General features: G+C 37.2%; 1 protein-coding gene across 1 annotated transcript; it reads right to left on the minus strand.

Annotated features, from left to right (window-relative positions):
* Positions 1–2,148: 2,148 nt before the first annotated feature.
* On the minus strand, positions 2,149–16,270 carry LOC149828887 (ribosome-recycling factor, chloroplastic-like). Its single transcript, XM_090016994.1, has 11 exons — positions 16,045–16,270; positions 9,364–9,514; positions 9,094–9,163; positions 8,807–8,902; positions 7,983–8,080; positions 7,745–7,856; positions 3,582–3,623; positions 3,397–3,453; positions 3,242–3,292; positions 2,937–2,993; positions 2,149–2,375 (listed from the first exon to the last, which is right to left on the minus strand). Exons 1-11 carry the CDS (start codon positions 16,139–16,141, stop codon positions 2,358–2,360), a joined length of 849 nt encoding a protein of 282 aa, XP_089873120.1. The 5' UTR covers positions 16,142–16,270; the 3' UTR covers positions 2,149–2,357.
* Between the last annotated feature and the right edge of the window lie 3,674 nt (positions 16,271–19,944).

A 19,944-nucleotide genomic window follows, 5' to 3' on the forward strand; every position in this document is an offset into this window, starting at 1 on the left:
TGTACGAGAGAAATTTCTACACGGCAACATTGATCTCCCATATGTCTCCTCAGAATTTCAGCTAACCGACTTCTTTACCAAACCCCTTGCTACTCTCTAGTTCCATTTTCTCTTAGACAAACTTTCGGTTGTCCAACCATAAGCTTGAGGGAGAGTGTTAAAATTGTAATCTCATAGTTAATCTCATATGTGAGATTAATTCTATCATATGTAATCTTATCTTTTAGTTTAGCTTCTTAATTTAGTTAGAATTAGGGGTGGCAAAACCTGACCCGACCCGCCAACGCGCCTCTTAGTTGGGTTCGGGTTTGGCTTAAACGGGTTCATGTCGTAAATGGGTCAACCCGCCTAACCCGTTTATTAGACGGGTCGGGTTCGTGTTAAGGGTATGCCAACCCACCTGACCCGTTTAATAAATGGGTTAGGCGGGCGGGTCAACCCGTTTACCCGAACCCGACCACTCGCAACCCGTATGTATTTAATTATCTAACCCTAATTTCCTAAAGTGTAAAGGCATTAGTCCTTCCTACCCAGCCGCAGTCGAGAGCCGAAGAGTCGGAGACCTCTTGTCTGAGTCCTCTTCACCTCGTTGCCATCACGATTCACCGCACAGGCGCACACCACCACCCTCTTCTCTCCTCCCTCTTGTTCCTCCTCTTGGTTTGGCACCACCCTCATTCGCTCCCTCCCTCCTTCATCAGCTCCCTCTTGTCCTTGCCCCCTTTCTTCTCTCGCCTCACCTTCTCATCTTTTTCCCTAAATCCTTTCAATTTGGGTTGAAACTTCCAATGGAAACGATGATAGCTTCTACTCTGAGTGATACAGCTTCAAGGTAGACCGAACGCTTTCTCCTTTGGTGACCAAACCCATTTTTTTCTCAAGTCCCTTGTGCTATTTTTGTGTGTTCCCTCTAGGTACTTGAGTTGGATGGAAGGAGAAATGGAAGATGGTATGGATACAATAGGTAGTGATTCTACGGCAGCATCCCATCAATGGGAATTGATAGAATCCAAGCACCAACAACTAAAATTGAGCCCCAACGACAACAACCATAATCTGGATTACCATGACCGTCTCGGCTTGCTTCCAGAGGTCGGCCTTCGAAGCAAAGCCTTCCAAGCAGACAACTGAAGCCCTTTCTTCCAAGCAGTACCATACTTTCTATATAAAATTCATAGGCGCAAGCCTTATTTCGTCAATTTGACCCCATGGAAGCAGTCAGCGTATTCCATTTAGTAGGGACTGTACCTTAAGTAAATGGGTGCCCGTGTCATGTAAACGGGTCGCGTTGACCCAATCCGTTTATTAAACGGGTTAACCGGGTCGTGTCAGGTTACCCGTTTGATAAATGGGTCGGGTTCGTGTTTGCCACAGCCGACCCGTTTAATAAACGGGTCGGGTTCGTGTTGAGGTATGCTGGCCTACCAACCCGACCCCATTGCCACCCCTAGTTAGAATTAGGCTAGTTAGAATAACTTTTTTTTGTTTTAGAGCAGTGAAATAGGCTTATGCTTTTATTGACTTTTCAATCAATAAAGCATAAAGCATTGTTTGTTTTAGGACATTCAAATAGGCTTATACCTTTATTGACTTTTCAATCAAGCATAAAGCATTGACTGGAGTTGTTGGACTCCCAACGGTTCTAATTGGGAGCCCAACGACTTCCTCTCTCTAAGCTCTTTTTCAGACCTATAAATATAGGCTTTTACTTCTTGTTTATTACTACTTTTTGTGTGGGTTTATCTCACTTTAATGAGATATATTTTTTCTCTCTTGGTGTGTGAATGAAGCTTTATGTTCATTGAGAAAAATCTTTTGTGAGCTTCTTTTTGAAGTTTAGTTTGTGGTTCTATTTCCTTTCATCTAGCAAACATTAAACCTATATATATATATATATATTGGTTTTGTACCATGAGTGCCAAGGGAAATTTAAAGTCCTCACCTGCGACTCTTGTGGCTTGTAAATCATTCAAGTCCAATCCTGGCAATACAAGTTGACTTTGAAGGGGACAACTCATCTGAAGCCACAAAGACTTTCGAATAATAGGCAACGAGTCCTAAGTACTCCCTGGTGGATTGCATTATCTTGCTTCTATGCATCTAGAGTACGCAATGTGCAAGATTTACATGCAACATCATGAGAAAAGCAAAAATGTAAAATAAAATAAATCAGGCAACGTTAGCATGGTGACACGTTCAAGCCTGTAGCCTGTACAAAAATAAAACAAAGATCTGGTGACATCAAAAAACATTCTAACATTATGCCTAATTCACGTTCAAGGAGAACAAAAATGAAGGGGGCAATGGTGATGGCAATGACTTAAAGCCCAATCTGCGTACACACTTCCAAGTATTCTTTAGACCTTCAACAACTCCTGAAATGAAAATAAAGCAGCTAACTATTAGGAAACAGAAAGAACTGCATAGATGATATTAAGGGAAAATCTTGGCCACTTTTAGAGTATCAGACCCTCTAGCTGACACTCATAGTTGTGGGCTTTATTTGATCAATCTGACACCATAGATGAATTTAGCATAGTCCATTTAGTAGGAAATGCACTTTGGATTAAGTGATTTCAAAGTAAAAACATGATTTTGTCAATTGTGAAATTTTAAGGCATTGTTGACTGCTGAATTTTTGAAGCTCTTAAAAATCTGCTTACACAACAGAATCGAACAATCTCAAACATGCTTTTGACTATGAAACATATCCGCAATGCTTGATCCACAAGAAATATCAAGAAAATGTGAAGAAACAGGGATTTTCTATTAGAGGGTAACCAATATTTCCCCATGATACAGTATTGTCATACTGAGATTCAAATAACTGCCAAAATTCAAGTTTGTTGTTCTGCCTTTGTTAATGAGGAAGATGCTTAAAAGCATTTGGCAGAAAGAAAAAGGAAAAGAAGAGTTTCATAAAGAGCTTAATATACCTTCTCTTTCTGTTTATAGAGAGAATCAATCTTCTTCATGTACTCATCTGTCAGTTTCTGAAATAAACAAGCCAGCAGCCACGTTTCATTAACAGGTCCATATAATAAACCTTCTAAGATTTATTTCAAAATTTACTTGGTAAAACTTAAGACATAAAGGCTAGGACACCTATGTATTTTTTGGGTTTTATGACTCAGTTACTGTGACACATTAACCATGATCTCAAATTCAAATCAAATCCTATGATCACAAACTTTACCCGTCTACCCACATATGTGTGTGTGTGTGTGTTTTCAAATCGTACCTGCAAATCACTGGATAAATCCTTAACATTGTCTTCAGAAAGCTTTTTCTCCTGAAAAATAAGGAGCAATCCACAAGCAATAAACAATTTCAACTCAATAGAGAGGAGCAAGAAGCAATCTTCTGCATCACAGTGAAAAGCATTGAATGAAGGACCTTCTCAAGTTTCTCATAGGCTTTTAGGGCATCCCTCCTTATGTTCCTTATAGCAACCTGTATGGTAAAAGCGAAAATATCATTCAGATGGCAGAGAAAAACACAAAAGGGATGAGAAATGCAATTCATGAAATATCCATGAAGATCCACAAAAAGTAAAAAATGACATGAAGTATATGCATTACCTTGCCTTCCTCCGCTTGTTTAGCCACAACTTTAGAAAGCTCCTGCAATTACTCAATGCAATTTGAAGTGATTGAACTATAGTGATAAGTTGTAAAAAGATTTCTAACATAATGTTAAATATTTTGCTGCATCCTTATGAAAGCACTTTAAAATTCAGAGCTCAGCTTAATCAGCATATCACTTATCTTTACAGCAGTACCAAATACAAGCATTTCAGCTTCCAGTTTCCGAAATGTTATATGTTCCAGTTTTCACTAGTTTGGTATGTCCTGAAGCAAAACTTTGTGAAATGAATATTTGAAAGGAATTCTTATGCATTTAGAGGGCATAAGATCAACTTGGAACATCTTATAACAGACCTTGAGCTCAAGGTGGGCTGATAGAAGAGTATTTATCAGTATTGCATCATATTATTTTACGCATATACCATGATATGTATCATAACTAGAGGGCCAAACCCACTTTCGGTTGTGTACCATATCTATACCGGGTATATCATATGACACACCCATGTACTGTATGATACACATACAGGTGTACCGGAAAATACACAATTGGCACAGCTTAAGTTACAACAACAACAACAACTACGCCTTCATCCCAAAACAATTGGGGTCGGCGATATGAACCAACAAAGAAAATCATTATGGGTCTTCCACATGAATCCTTCTCCTCCATTCATTTCTATCCAATGCCATGTCCTCGGTGAGGTTCAAAGCATTCATATCCTTTCTTATCACCTCCATCCATGTCTTCCTAGGCCTACCCCGACCTCTTTTAACTAATATATTTTCCCATTTCTCCATCCTTCTAACTGGAGCATCATTAGGCCTTCGTCGAATATGTCCAAACCACCATAAACGATTCTCTCTCATCTTATTTTCAATGGGTGCAACGCCTACCTTCTTACGTATCTCCTCGTTCCGAATCTTATCTTTTATTGTATTTCCACACATCCATCTCAGCCTACGCATCTCAGCTACACTCATTTTTTGAATATGATGTCTCTTGGCAGCCCAACATTCCGTACTATATAGTAAAGCGGGCCTAATAGTCGTCCTATAAAACTTTCCCTTCAACCGCAATGGCATTCTACGATCGCACAACACTCCAGTTGCACTCTTCCATTTCATCAACCCAACCTTTATCCTATGATTTACATCTCCATCAATTTCTCCATACTTTTGAATGATAGATCCCAAATATTTGAAAGAATCATCCACCGGTATTTCGTGCTCACCAAGCTTCACTACACTCCCATCACTACTTCGTTGCTTACTAAATCGACATTCCATGTATTCTGGCACAGCTTAAGTTGCACATTTTTTTTTAAAGCATATAAAAACCCCTTAGTACCGGCTAATATTCACTTTTAGAAGTATTAAGAGAGGCACTCATACACCCTAGAGAGCTTGAGAGCGATTTTGGGAGTGATTTTTTGCAAGGACAGGCTTTTCATTTTTCCACCAAGGGAGCATCTTTCCACACAATTTTCATTCAAGAGAGTGATCAAGGCAGGGATGAAAATCTCAGAAAAATTCCCACATTCTCAGTGATATTTGTGACACCAATTCCTACCTAACCCATTAACTAAAATAACATAATTTATCAGTATTGCATCATATTATTTTACGCATATACCATGATATGTATCATAACTAGAGGGCCAAACCCACTTTCGGTTGTGTACCATATCTATACCGGGTATATCATATGACACACCCATGTACTGTATGATACACATACAGGTGTACCGGAAAATACACAATTGGCACAGCTTAAGTTGCACATTTTTTTTAAGCATATAAAAACCCCTTAGTACCGGCTAATATTCACTTTTAGAAGTATTAAGAGAGGCACTCATACACCCTAGAGAGCTTGAGAGCGATTTTGGGAGTGATTTTTTGCAAGGACAGGCTTTTCATTTTTCCACCAAGGGAGCATCTTTCCACACAATTTTCATTCAAGAGAGTGATCAAGGCAGGGATGAAAATCTCAGAAAAATTCCCACATTCTCAGTGATATTTGTGACACCAATTCCTACCTAACCCATTAACTAAAATAACATAATTTTGGCCAATTCAAGCACTCCACTAAAAACTGTTGGGCCAAAGCCCAGAATTAGCCTTTTGGCAATTAAGCTAGACAGGATGGTAAGCACAATTTAGTCCAGAGTCATTTGCTTAATTATGCAATTAAACATGCATGGATGATTAAGGCATTTACCTGTTTTGCTCCAAGTTGGGTTGTTCTACCAAATAGGCCCAGTACTATTGCACCCAAGCAAATCAACTCGCACACACATGCTGGGCCTAGATCTAATCACAATTATTTTGACCACGCCACATAGAACTTGTGCCAAGTTGGCCAATTCTGTCCACCTTTTGAAGTTGGATTTGCATTAGCATTACATGTGGATCAGAATATAGGTCTAGCCTACATATTAGGATAATGGATTCAAATCTACATCAATCTGGACTTGGTAACACTGAATCTAGTAAGATGGGTCAAACACATATAAGGCACAAATTATTTCTAGGCAGGGATACAAAATGGCCAGAGTTCTGACCCTGTCTCAAACTGGATGTGACCCACATTTCAGATCCTAATAATACATAGCCAAACCTGGGTTGGGGTTATACTTCATAATGATTCTGGCCCAACAGAGTTGGATCTGGGTCAGAATTGAGTAAATGCATGCATTCAGAAGCAGGTCAGAGCTGGATCTAAACCAAGCAAAAATTAACCAATCTCCTCCTCGATTCTTTGACCAGTAGTGAGTAATTGGTGATTTGCTTGACTAATAGCCAATTGCAACTTCTATAACTAATAAGTATCCTTGCATCTCTAAGTCACTCACTGCCGTCCAAAGTTTCAGGCCAATTATGTGGTCCCAAGACTCCCAACACAGATCCATGCTTGGTCGAGGTCAAGAACATTGAACAGCTGGGTCTTTTCTGAAATAGATGCAACTCTCAATATTACTTCTAACTTAAGACCCCTTTGTCTAAGATAGTGCAACCCTATAATCTCTTCAGCTAATATGTCCTGTTTCGTGGACACATGATATTGCTTTGAACTTGAGACACTTTTGACTGCAATTCCACTCACCTAGAAACCACAGTCCACTGATAATGCGTTACTGTTTCTGCACACAATAAATTCTTTTGTTTTTTTTGGGATGGTGGTGGTGGTTGGCATATAAGCTTATTTATTTATTTATTTATTTTAATTTCTTGAGGGGGCCTGGGCCCCTGCCTGCCCTCTCTTGCCCTGGATTAAGATAGAAAAAAAAATCTCTCTTTTGGTTGTTTAATAATTAATATACATACTATTTCATAATTTACAGTTTCCTCATAAGATATGCATGCCATTCATAGCATATAATCTTGATTATTGGATATTGAATGTTTAATGTAGTTCATAATTGTTTGATATGTGATATTATGGTTCTATTTTGTTGCTAATATTATTTTTTCTTGCATTGTGATTTTTTTAGAAATTTTCTATAATTTTTTATTTTTAACTTTTTTGTAAAAAAATTATTTTCACAATGAGTTACAAATCACATCCTGCTTTGGGCCTGACCGATGAGGTACTGGTACACTTTTTACAACCTTGGTATTCATGCTCAGCTTTCAAGAGCCACAAGTTGTAATTTTCAAGAAGAGTATTCATGCTCAGCTGGCACCTTGATCTCCCTTCAAAATATGTAGACACCAAGAGGTGCATATTCAAACCCCATTTTCTGATTTTAAATCTCTTAACAAACCTGATTAACACACAATGACTTTTATGCACCTCTCTCTCTCTCTCTCTCTCTCTCTCTCTCTCTCTCTCTCTCTCTCTCTCTCTGGTGAAAAAAAATAACAGCAATTGGGTCTGGGTATTGGGTCAGGTCGGCGCAGGTCTAACACAACCAGAACCATACCCGTATGGGTACTTGGGACCATGGGGCGTACAGATTTGAGCTTTTTTTTACAAATTAGGACACAAGACATACGTGCGCACACACACATAACATTCAGGATCCCATTCATGTTAACAATGGCAATATAGGTGGATAAGTTAAGATGTTTTTGATGCATCAGATTGAAAAAAACAGCTTCAAGAATATTAAAGAACAGTATAGCGTCTGCAAATATTAGACAAGATAACCAACCTTCCTTCTTTCAGATGTTAATGGCGGGATAGTTAACCGAATCACCTCTCCATCATTATTAGGAGTCAGATTGAGATCAGAATTGACAATGGCCTTCTCAATAAGCTTTAAGCTGCACATATGAGAATGCATCAGGAATATCAGAATACAAACCTTCTCGCTTTATAAACTGAAAACCAGAATATGCACAAAATACTTCAGAAATAAATAGAAATAAAAATTTAGTATTGCATGTTACCTTGATTTGTCATATGGCTGGACAAAGAGAGAACTACTGTCTGGAGTACTAATCTGCGCAATGCTCTTTAAGCTTACAGGACTTCCATAATACTCAACCTGGAAGCAATTAGGGCTGTAGTCAATACATAGATCCTTTAGTTAATACAATCCCAAGCACATCTGCATACCTAAGTGTATATACAATGCAATTACCTGGAGGGGTGTGTATGCATGTGTATATCTGTGCACGTGTCAGTGCATAGATAAGTTATTGCTAACAAAATGTTCTCCAGTAAAAAGAAATTTCATCCATTTTCAATTGGGGGAACTGAGATGCCAAAGACCAACATATAGCAATTAAAAGATTTACCAACAAGCGGTTATACACAGAAGTTCCATTTTTGTGTGTGTCAACTCTTTGGTGAAATTAATTCACCCAACTGGGATGGCACCCAGTTTACAAACACGGAGAAAAAAAACTCTTTGGTGAAAATAATGTCAGTAGGCTTCATAATGCTTTGTCTTTGATAGCTTTATAGGTTTCTTCATGATGTCATCATCATGGAGAAGAACAAAGAAAAAAGACACTTTTCAGAAAGTAACCATCTAAATTGAAAAAACTCTTCAACCGCTAAGTATCAGACTTAGCACTAGAGATGGATGAGGTAACACCTTGTCCTTTTCTCCAGTTACACAAGCCCCATCAGAAAAGTAAAAGACTTGAGTTTAACAAAAGGTGATGAAGAAAGGCACTCTTTGGAGAGTCTCCTGAAGACTGCAGATGAAACGAATACATGCAAGAAAAAGAAATAACTGGGTTAAAATGCATGTTGTACTTCTTACTTCAACGCGATCTAATATGGCAGGACTTGCTCTTCCAGTCCTCACTGCATTAAAGCTTGCTTTGATCGTATCAATAGTCTTTTCCATGCGATCTTTCTGAAATGAAAAAAAGGGAGTGAAAAAACAAAATGTCAAACTAAACTTATCTTAAACCTATGAACATCACCTAGCCAAAAGAAAAATACGACCAGTCTTCACTTGACTAAACTTGCATCCAGAAATGATGCATAAATAGATCCCTTATCCATAATCTACTTGTGCCTTCACATCAACAGCTATAAACTTACAGCATCATTCTCAATCAAAGATTTTTCAGCTTCTATTTCCTCAATGGTGGCACACCTACAAACTCCAACCCTGAAGAAGTGGCAGAAGGAATGAAATAGAGTGAGATCCACTCCAAGCAACACTATGTTGTTATGTCTCCTGTCAACATACTAAAACTGAAAAAAATCCCCTAATATACATACTTCACTTGAGATATAATAGGATTTAATTCCCTGGAATATCAATATCATACTTTCTAAACGAAATTCCACGTTTAGCCTGGCTCTAACCTGTATTTTAGTGCACGTGTGGAAGAAACATTTCTGAAACTGTTCCTAATGCTTTCTTGATGCTTTACATAATTTGCCGAAGAACCAAATGTGAAGGCACTTGAACATATGGAGAATTTTTTAGTAGAACCTTCTTTTCCACAACATGCAACTGCAAGATTCCCCTCAACATCAGATGGGTTATTGCATACCAAAGCACACGGTCAAGGCGACACGAAAAAAAAGAAGCATTAGACAGGAAAGAATTGATTGATTAAGTCCTAGCATAGCCATGAACAAATCAAAGAAGTTGTATAACACGAAAAGAAGAAAAGATAAAAACAGAAAGCAACACAAATATCAAAATTAAAAGCTTAGATTGTAGTATATATGATTCCCATGAAAACCTAGCCACAATTTGACAAAAGAATACCGAAAGACACTAAATCAGATCATGTTAGAAGCATAGTATCCAATAAATACCTTGATTTAAGTCCACTTAGAAACCATAACGTGCAGTAAAATCAATTGCAGATGTACTGAAGAGACAAAATGTGCAAATATGCCTTACCTATTTCAAAATTAATACTACTATAGGCCAACATGGTAAATATCTGCATAATGTTTATTGAATTCAATTAAATAACAACCACGTACATGTACACGCACTGCTTAATGAACTGAAGTTGCCGACTCTAGATCAATGTTTATTATGCTTCTCAGAAAAGAAAAGAAAACATTAGACAAATCAAAGCACTATGAAGACATAATGACAAGGCATCAATTGTTACAAGTAGAAATCAAGCTCACCTCTATTTGGTCAGGATGCTAGATATGCATACAGATACAAAAACTGAAAAAAAAAAGGAAAGGAATTGTGCATTAAAAGGAAAAAGGGCACCACCTGCTTATAGTATTATATAGAACCAATTAAATGTATTTAATGCATTTTACACAAAAGCACCATGCATCATCCCATCGAGCTGAAGTTCGTTTTCTAAACCATATTACTCGGTTTTACGCCTATCTTGGGCTAAAATTTATGCCATTCCACATTTATGGGTCTACATTGTATCCGCTAACTTTTCATTGGTGTCCCTTTTCTCCTGTTCCTCCTGGTTCCTTGACTTTTCATGCATAACAATGTCATTCCGATGACTCCAAAACATAACTTACTGTACACATCTCAATTACAACTATACATTCTTTCACCAATTTTATTGTCCAATATTCTACTTGATGCGACATACAAATTTATCGTTTGCTGATATAACCATCTATTCAATTAGAGAGACCTACTCAACAGTCACCTATGTTCTCTCAACTTCATCATCCTGCATCAAACTTACACCTACTTAACACACACCTATGTTCTCGCAACTTCATCATCCTGCATCAAACTTACACCTACTTAACACACAGCTATGTTCTCTCAACTTCATCATCCTGCAACAATATTTCTGGTCAATTCCTCCTTAAACCGGCCACCTAATTTGTAATATCACGTATTTTTCATGATTTTTAAATTCGAAAAATATAATTTTTAAATTATATATTTAATTAAATTGATAAAAATCATGAAAAATATATTAAAATATAGGTGACATCAGCTGGGTCTGGGCATGGCCCATAGCCCTTTGACAAGACCTAGTTAAGCCAATTATGATTTGAGAAATTTTTCGTTTTTAACCTTTAAATTCGAGCGAAATTCAGATTAAATTAAGGAGAAATTCGGGTATATACACCGTTAGATGCACCTCGGAATACTGATCGTGTTGGCGGCCTGTTTTTTCGAAATCGGATTACAGTTGACCCGAAAATCATATTTTTCAAAAATGACTCGCCTCTATTTTTTACTTTTTCTGGATTAGATCGGACGGGATCCGTTCCGTTTGATCCAAGTTAATATGGATTTGGATCTAGTCTAGGATCCATATTGACTAAGATTTGGTCCATGTAGAATCCATATAGATTTGGATCTTGGATCCAGATATGGATCTAAAAAACATACATGGCCAATTTAAAACTTTGAAATCAACTTTGAAATCAACTTTAAAATTTAAATCGGATGAGGGTAGAACTCTACTCCATGAAGTCTTCAAGAGGGGGTCAACACCCTCTGGAATATTCTTAGAATATTATATTTTAAAAATATTTAATAAAATAATAAATAGAAAAAAAATAAAGAAGATAAGATATTAAAAGAAATAATATAAAAGGGGTAGATCTCTCCCTCTCTCTAGAACTCGTGTTCTAGATAGAGAGAGTTAGAGAGAGAAAAAGGAATAACACCAAAATCGTGTGAGGAGAGAGAAAAAGAAAAAAAAAAGAGGAAAGAAAGATTAAAAAGAGAAGAAAGGAAGAAAAGAAAGAGAAGAAAAATTAGTTTCCAATACATCCATCAATTTTCTGGGTTTTTTCTATGCTACGATCAAGGTACGGGTTTCTTCTTACAGGAAGAAATATGTTTAAATTGATTCATGAATAGGTATTAGAGGGGAAAAGGAAAATCTGATTTCAAAACAATATACATATTTATGTATATGTATTGTCGATTTTATGTTAATAGATGCATGTGTATATTTATTCCCATAAGATGTCGATTTCCCTATTCCATGTGTTTGATAATACATGTTGTCGATTTTTTTTTCTTTTAATGGCTTTTCATGCTGAATATATATATCCTATCGATCTTTGATCATATTGTTGAACATGTATTTACAGTCCTTGTGTGATGAATTTTAGCATGTTTCTAAAAAATATCATGTGGTTCAGATTTGTTTTTGTTCATGCTTATTGTATATCTATGTCACACGGACTCGGCTAAGGAGGTGCCGCACCCGAGTCGACACGCCCCGACACGGGTGCGGACTCGGGTGCAGCTTCGGACTCGGCCCGGACTCGGTCAACGCCGAGTCGGACTCGGTCAACGAGTCCAGACCGAGTCCGTCCACATTTTAGACTCGGTCAACTTTGACCGAGTCCAAAAATGTCCCTAAAAAACCAATTTTTTATATTTTTTATTTAAAAATATATATATAAAAAGAAGCACAGTGCTGCAGTCACAGACTGACTGTGCACAGTCACAGACTGTGCACAGACTGTGCAGTGTGCACAGACTGTGCAGTGTGCACAGTCTGTGACTGTGTGACTATGCACAGTGCACAGTCTGTGACTGTGTGACTGTGCACAGTCGCACAGTCACAGACTGTGACTGTGGCATTTTAAAAATAAAATAAAATTATATATATATAATTATATATATATATAGATATAGATATATATATTTATATTTATATATATATATATATATATATATATATATATATATATATTTTGCCGAGTCCCCGTGTCCAAAAATTTTAAAATTGTGCCGCACCCGTGTCGCACTCGCACCCGCACCCGCACCCATGTGACATAGTTGTATATATATATATATATATATATACTTTGTTCAGATCTTATAATTTCTTGACATGCATATAGTTGAATAGGTTTTGTTGTTCCAGATTTATTTTAGATGCATACAGACAGATCTGCCAACTTTCACATAGTAACAGATCTGGAGAGATCTGACAAGTGCATGGGTTACAAATCTGGTCCAGATCTGCCGATTTTCTTAAGTGTGCAGATCTGGCCAAATCTGCCAGGTTGGGTGCATTATTTCTGATCAGACTTACCAAGTTTTGTTTGTATGCAAATCTAATCAGACTTACCGAGTTTTACTTGTGTGCAAATCTGATCAGACTTACCAAGTTTTGCTTATGTGCAAATCTGATCAGACTTGTTGAATTTTTATATGTGAGCAAATCTTATCAGACTTGTTGATTTCATGTGTAAGCAAATTTGATCAAACTTGTTGAGTTATGCATGTGTGCAAATCTGATCAGACTTGCCAATTTTTGCATTGTGTATATATCTTATCAGACATACCAATTTTTTTATGTGTTCAAATCATCTGACTTGCCAAGTTTTGTTTGTATGTTGAATTTTATTTAGCATGTTCTGGATATACTTCTTGGATCAGATTTGATATGTGTGAACTGATCAGACTTGCCAAGTTTCATGTGTGCGTAAATATGATCACAACTTGCCAAGCTTCAGAAATCAACAAATCTCATCAGATTTGTCGTGTTGCACAAGTGTGCAAATCTGATCAGACTTGCTGAGTTTCAGAAATCAGCAAATCTGATCAGACTTGTCATGTTGCACAAGTGTGCAAATCTGATCGGACTTGCTGAGTTTCAGTAGTCAGCAAATCTTATCAGACTTGTTGAGTTGCATCGGTGTGCCCAATCTGCTCAGGTTTTGCCGAGTTTCATTGTTTGTCAATCTGATCGGGTTCTCTCTATATATATATGTCAATCTGATCTAGTTCAACCGAATGGATGACTGTTTACTTTGTGAATTCAGATTTGCCCAGTTGTTGGCTTGATAAGAATTTTCTGCATAGTTGAATTAGTACATAAATTTGATCATGTTTAAGATTGATGTATGAATTTTTCTGAAATGATATATAATCATGATTTTGATTTTAGATTGACTTGCAGTTGTGCATATTATACACATGAATCTGAATTTATTTGATGTTTGCATAAATATGATCATATGCATGTTTGATTGTTTATGCATGGAATTAATCATGTTAATGTGTTCTGTGAGTATCGATTGACATGTGTATGTATTTGGTTTCATGTGTAATCATTTGTGTGTTTGAATGTACATTGTAAACATGTTTTGAAACAATGAGTGTGTTGCATGTTCACTGAAATTTTGCAAAGATACATAAATCACTTTTGAGATATGTTGGTGGTCAGATGTGAACCACTGCAGACCGTGCAGGTCAGGAATATGTGTTTCTTCAATCGTTGTTGATTCTATTTATGCATTATAAAATTTATTTCTGAAAATTTAATGGTTTTCCAAAATTAATTGCATTGTTAAATTGTGCGGGCCAAGGCCTGAAATTTTGTTTTACAAGTTGATTTGCAAAACGGTTCTTGTGTAAAGAACTTGAAATTATTTGAAAAGATAAAAAAGACCAAATAGTGTAATTAATTTCTTCATTGATGTCTCTTCCATAGTGTGAGAATCTTGGATAGCGGTCTTGAGGGACCGTGAAGATACTAAAACTCTGTGTGCGATTGTGCCTCTGAATCCGATATGGTGGTTCACCTCCCGATTATAGTTTTAGGGAGATTCAACCACTTTGCCTGGGGATGGTGTTGTTGACTCAGTTGTAGTTATTGGTATACTAAGAAAGTGACATCAGTGGATGTTGATTTTTCTGTTGTCCTGTCATCAGATGTTGATTTCTAATGTTACGATTGATGGTGTTGATTCCTTATATCGATCAAGGAACAAGTGTGGAACTCAGTAATAAAATATAAATTGTGTGTTAAGCTACAACTAGGAACCTAACATGAACTTTAAAAATGTATGCTCGTTTTGAGTATCTGCGGGTTTAAGGAAGTGAAAATTAAACTTGTGTGTATTTAATAGGGATATACACGCAAAAGCAACTCTGATAAATAACTTAATAAGTTATTCATGTATATTTACTGTTCAGCATTAGCTTATACATCTATGCATATTTGACTTTGCATGATATTTTATTCTGCATGATATTTTGTTTAAATGCTTGAATGGTAAGTTGACTTTGATAAATTGTTGTTGTGATATTCTTCTGAAATTTATGCACGAATTTGGTTTATGTTATTTTCTTTACTAATTGAATTTTTAGAAAAATTCGTACAAAGGACTTTGGTTCTTACCTGTTTTCTTATAATTGTTTTACGAGCTCGGATGCTCAGTGATGTCCTGACTAGCTGGAAGGAGACTGCGACTCTTCTATGACTGGTTTATGGTTCATGACAGAATGACTTTATTGAGATAGACCATTTTCATGTCTAAACTATTTGACATTATTTATTGAATTAATAAAGTGGGATTTTTTTTTTATTCAATACCCCGTCTCGTTTGTGGTTTGGTATATTAAATCTGTGAGGCCTCGAATCCTTGGGTTAGTTTCCGCAATTGTTTAAAAAATAAATAAATAAATCCACTATTTTTGCGAGGTCAGTTGGAGTCGTTATATATTATGAAGTCCTTGTTCTAACAGAACTTGTCTCAGTTGGGATACCGAATGCACGTTGGATAGGCTTACTTTAAGAAAACAAGATAAATATAACTCGCTCTGCAATTTCTTCGACATCATGCAGGAATTCCAACACAAGTCAGGCTTAGTGGTAAGTTCTGAGAAATCAGTCTACATTCCTTTCAATATTTTGCCATATTTTGACTCTCATTTTGTATCCCCTTATATGTTAGTCATATTGGAGATTTCACAAAAATGGCAGTATCTATCCCCATATCCGTAGCCATATCTATGTGACATAGATTTCGTCAAATCGACTTGAATGGAAATTAAGAGTCACTTGATAGCACTTTCTCTCTCCAATGCTAATAATTAGCAGAACCAAACCGAGCAAACACCCATTCGCACACCAAACAATAAGAAAATGAAGGTCAGAAAGATAGAATTCTCCGTGTAAGATTACATAAGAACCAACAAGCATTTGCAGGCACCAAACCCCTCATACGAAGAGCACCAAGTACCAAATTTCATGAGATCTTCAGAGCTACCGAAGTACGCAAAAGGCCACAAAATTGCAGAGATTGGAAAGATAAGCAAAAACCGACCTGTTTGAGAGTGGTTTCTTATGAGAAAACTTCTGGGCACCGCCCATTTGATGGAAGAGGAGTGCCCAACAATGGAGGAAGGCAATTGTGCAGCCATTTCTTTTGGGTGTCTCTGTAACCACACCAACTATGTGGTGTAGAGTTCAGAAGAGGGAAAGAGAGGAGCAAGACCACCTAGAGAAACCCAGTATATGAGAAGTGATGGATAGGGGGCAATGTTAACGATAAAAGAAGATGATGATGCTATGCCGGTGTTGCTTCATTTTGTAGTCCGCTAAATTCCTAGGAAAAATATGACCCTCCGAGGCCGTTTGATAGTCTGGGAAAAACATATCCGTAAAACTTTTTCTCCCACCAAAAAGGATTGCATAGTGCCCGGAGCTTTCTAGGAAAAGCTCGAACTCGTCTCGTTAAGGCTCATCCCAGGCTTGCTCGGCCAACGAATCCTAAGCCTAAGGCTCGTTTTCGTAAGCCACACTGGGATGATACAAACAGCATGCTTTCTTTTCCGGCCCATGGTTGGCAAACTCGCCAAGTCAAACCATTGATCGACTCGGCGACCAAACCAAGACTCAAATGGTTTCTGGCTTGAGTTAAAACCAAAACTGACCAAAACTCGGTTTAGACTAGGTATAAATCGGTATACTTGTTTCAATTCCTTGTTTGATAAGAACCAGCGAGTTGGGTACATTTTGCCTCTCTATTTAGAAACTCTCAGTGAGATGGGATCCATGGTCACTATACCTTGGTGGAGGTGTTTGTAAATAGGGGTGGCAATCGTGTCGGGTTGGCGGGTTGGCGGGTCGACCCGACGGGTTGGCGGGTCGACCCGACGGGTTGACGGGTCAGCATACCTCAACCCGAACTCGACCCGTTTATTAAACGGGTAGGCTGTGGCAAACACGAACCCGACCCGTTTAATAAACGGGTAACCCGACACGACCCGCCAACCCATTTAATAAATGGGTTGGGTCGGGTAAACGGGTTCTCAGGTTGACGGGTCGGCAGGTTGGCAGACCGGTTGGCGGGTTGACCCACCCGCCTAACCCGTTTATTAAACGGGTCAGCCGGGTTGGCGGGTTGGCATACCCCCAACCCGAACCCGACCTGTTTAATAAACGGGTTACGCGGGTCGACCCGTTTATTAACCGGGTTGGCTTAAGCCCAACCCAAACCCACCTAAGAGGCGGGTTGGCGGGTCGTGTCAGAAATTGCCACCCCTATTTGTAAATTGATAGTTGGCATGAGAGTTTACGCGTTTGGGAGAGGAAGTGAGACTCTTTTGTATCTTAAATAATATAAAAGCATAAGCAAGGGTATCAGGTGCAGAAAATTGGATGCTTTGTAACTTTGTTTTGATTGATATTCTTGTCATGATAATTTAAAATTTGTAAGCCATTTGTATAAAGTTTTCATAAAAAAAAATATGTCTTACTTACATGGTAAATTATAATTTTTTTTATAAATTTAATTGCCATTTAAACTTCTCTCCCCATGTCTTTTTTTTCTCTTCTTTAATTACCAGAAACTTCCCTTTTTTCACTCTCTCCAAAAAGTCTCTCTCCCTCATTAACACGCATAAAATGAGGATTTTCTCTCTCTCCCTCTTTAATAGAGGAAAAAAATGCATGAAATAACATTTTTATTGGGGGTTAAAAACCAAGCCCAATGTTTAAAAAAAAAGGACATGCAGGACAAGACTGCATGTCTGACTTTTGTCAAGGGGTCTGATGATACAGTTCGTATATATATATATATATATATATATATATATATATATATATATATACTAGAATATGCAAACCCGAGCCTAAATTTTGCATTTTTTGCAAATCCGTAGTCCATTTGCTAGGAATCGTCGATTGGATCATGTATTTTCAATAAAAAAAAATGAGTTTTTTTTTTAAAGGCAAACTAAGACCCCTACCAGATATCTCTTAAGCCCCATGTGGCAGAGGGATTCGAACCTGAGCCTTCATCTTGGCACATGACCCCGCTTGCCACATGGAATACCACCTTGGTGATGAAAAAATGAGAACCTACCTAGTTGTTGAACCCGAGTATGAATTAAGATTTTTTATGATTGAATATTTACAAAAATACCAAGTTGATTTTCAAGCCTTAAAAGATCCTTTTGTGTGTCATAATTGGATGATCCATGAGTCAGTTTCTATAAATCTAAGCATATAGATCACATCACTACGGTGAAATTCAAGAACAAAAATAAAAAAAACATGTGAAAATCTGAATTTATACTCTGATTCGCATAATAATTATTTGGCCACAACTCTTAATGTCTTTCCTTCTCTCACTAGTTGGCCATAAAAAAAATGCTTCATTCCTAGGGATAATTGTTAAGGCCTTTGGTTATTTAGCAATGCAGGGATATAACGGGTCAGGTCTTATCGGACCGATTTCATATCAGGTCAAAAAAATTGGACCAAAATCCTACTCAATTTAATTCAAGTCCGAGCATGAGTCCAAGTGCAAGTGAAAATTGGGGACTCATTTAAGTTAATTGGTTGAGGTATGTATTTGGTTGGGTATTCAATGTGCATGTTTTTTAATCAGGTATAAGAATTAGACCCAAACTCAATCCATCAATACGTTTATAATTTCAATTACGTTTACTTTTAATCTTGTTAAATGTACTTGATATAGACCTAGACCTTTTATAGCATTTGATTTTATAAGGCCCGACCATTGATTTTATCTAGTTTGCATTAAAGAGTGGATTTGGTAGTCGTCACCTCCTACGGGTAGGGGTTGTCATCGGATCGGGTATGACCCGATATTGACATGTACCAGATCATAGAAGGCCAGGCTTTGGTTATAAAGAAGGGGATCTGATTAACTATCTAGGTTGTACCCCTGATATTTGATTATTAAATGGGATAGGTATGGTTTATGAAAATTTATACCAAACCTGGGTTCAACTCGCTTTTCGATTAGGGTATGGTTTTTCTTAAGAAATGTAATGCCTTGAGTTTTTTAACCCTTTTAAAAATATATGAAAATTATAACTTTTTTTTTATCATTTAAAATCGACGATGGAAATTGATTCTACTTGGGTTCAAAAACCTCAGGCGGGTTACATTCAACTCCAAAAAGCTTGGCAAAACATCATTTGTACCTCTTTGCAAACAAATATTAAAATACACTTGGTTTTGGTACAAAAATGCATTCATTCAATGAAAGAATACACTCTCTTCTTAATAGAGTACCAAAACCAAAACCAACACAATACTCAAAAGCAATCCCAAGTCCAATATGCAGGAGTCCTTCATGTTGCACCCTCCATCTGTTCGCTAAGCACCTGAAAAACAGTTAAAATAATGGGGTGAGACAAAAAATAATGTCTCAACATGATCTAACACTCAACACGAATCACAAACTAGCATAACAGACATCTATGTTCGGAAAGTCCATCATGACTAAAAACTCAAGTCTTAACATGAAAAGGGTCAATCCTTGACAAACAGAAATCAACCTCAAAATCATATTATACATATCACAGAAGAAGAGTTGATACTAATATCCAAACTTAGAAGAGTAAACTCTCAACTCAACAAAACCATCCATCATACACAACTAAGGAGTCGACTCTGATACATCCTAAAGTCAACTCTCAAAGAATGACATAATATACACTAAAGATAAGTTAACTCTGCATTCTCAGGAGTCGACTCGTAATGTATAATGTAACACCAGTATAAACCAAAAAGAGTCGACTCGCCCAATTCAGGGTTTGACCCTCAGGTGCACCATGCACCGAACACACATATTCATGCCAAGTCTAACTACATGCATGAATATTTTATTAATCTTTTTATTTAGTTGCTTTTGCATAATTTTGTTACGATCTTGTTTACACAAAAAGGGCACCACTTCCCTAGAAGT

The sequence above is a fragment of the Nuphar pumila genome, chromosome 9 (genome assembly GCF_984573655.1).
Source record: "Nuphar pumila chromosome 9, dmNupPumi1.hap1.1, whole genome shotgun sequence".
NCBI classification, from domain to species: Eukaryota; Viridiplantae; Streptophyta; class Magnoliopsida; order Nymphaeales; family Nymphaeaceae; genus Nuphar; species Nuphar pumila.

Excerpts from the sequence above, each read along its gene's own strand:
- LOC149828887 (XM_090016994.1), bottom strand. The coding sequence starts at position 16,141 with ATGGCTGCACAATTGCCTTCCTCCATTGTTGGGCACTCCTCTTCCATC. Across the intron at positions 9,515-16,044 it reads AAGAAACCACTCTCAAACAG|TTGCATGTTGTGGAAAAGAA; the intron begins GTCGGTTTTTGC and ends GGAATCTTGCAG. Across the intron at positions 7,857-7,982 it reads CAGCCATATGACAAATCAAG|CTTAAAGCTTATTGAGAAGG; the intron begins GTAACATGCAAT and ends TCATATGTGCAG.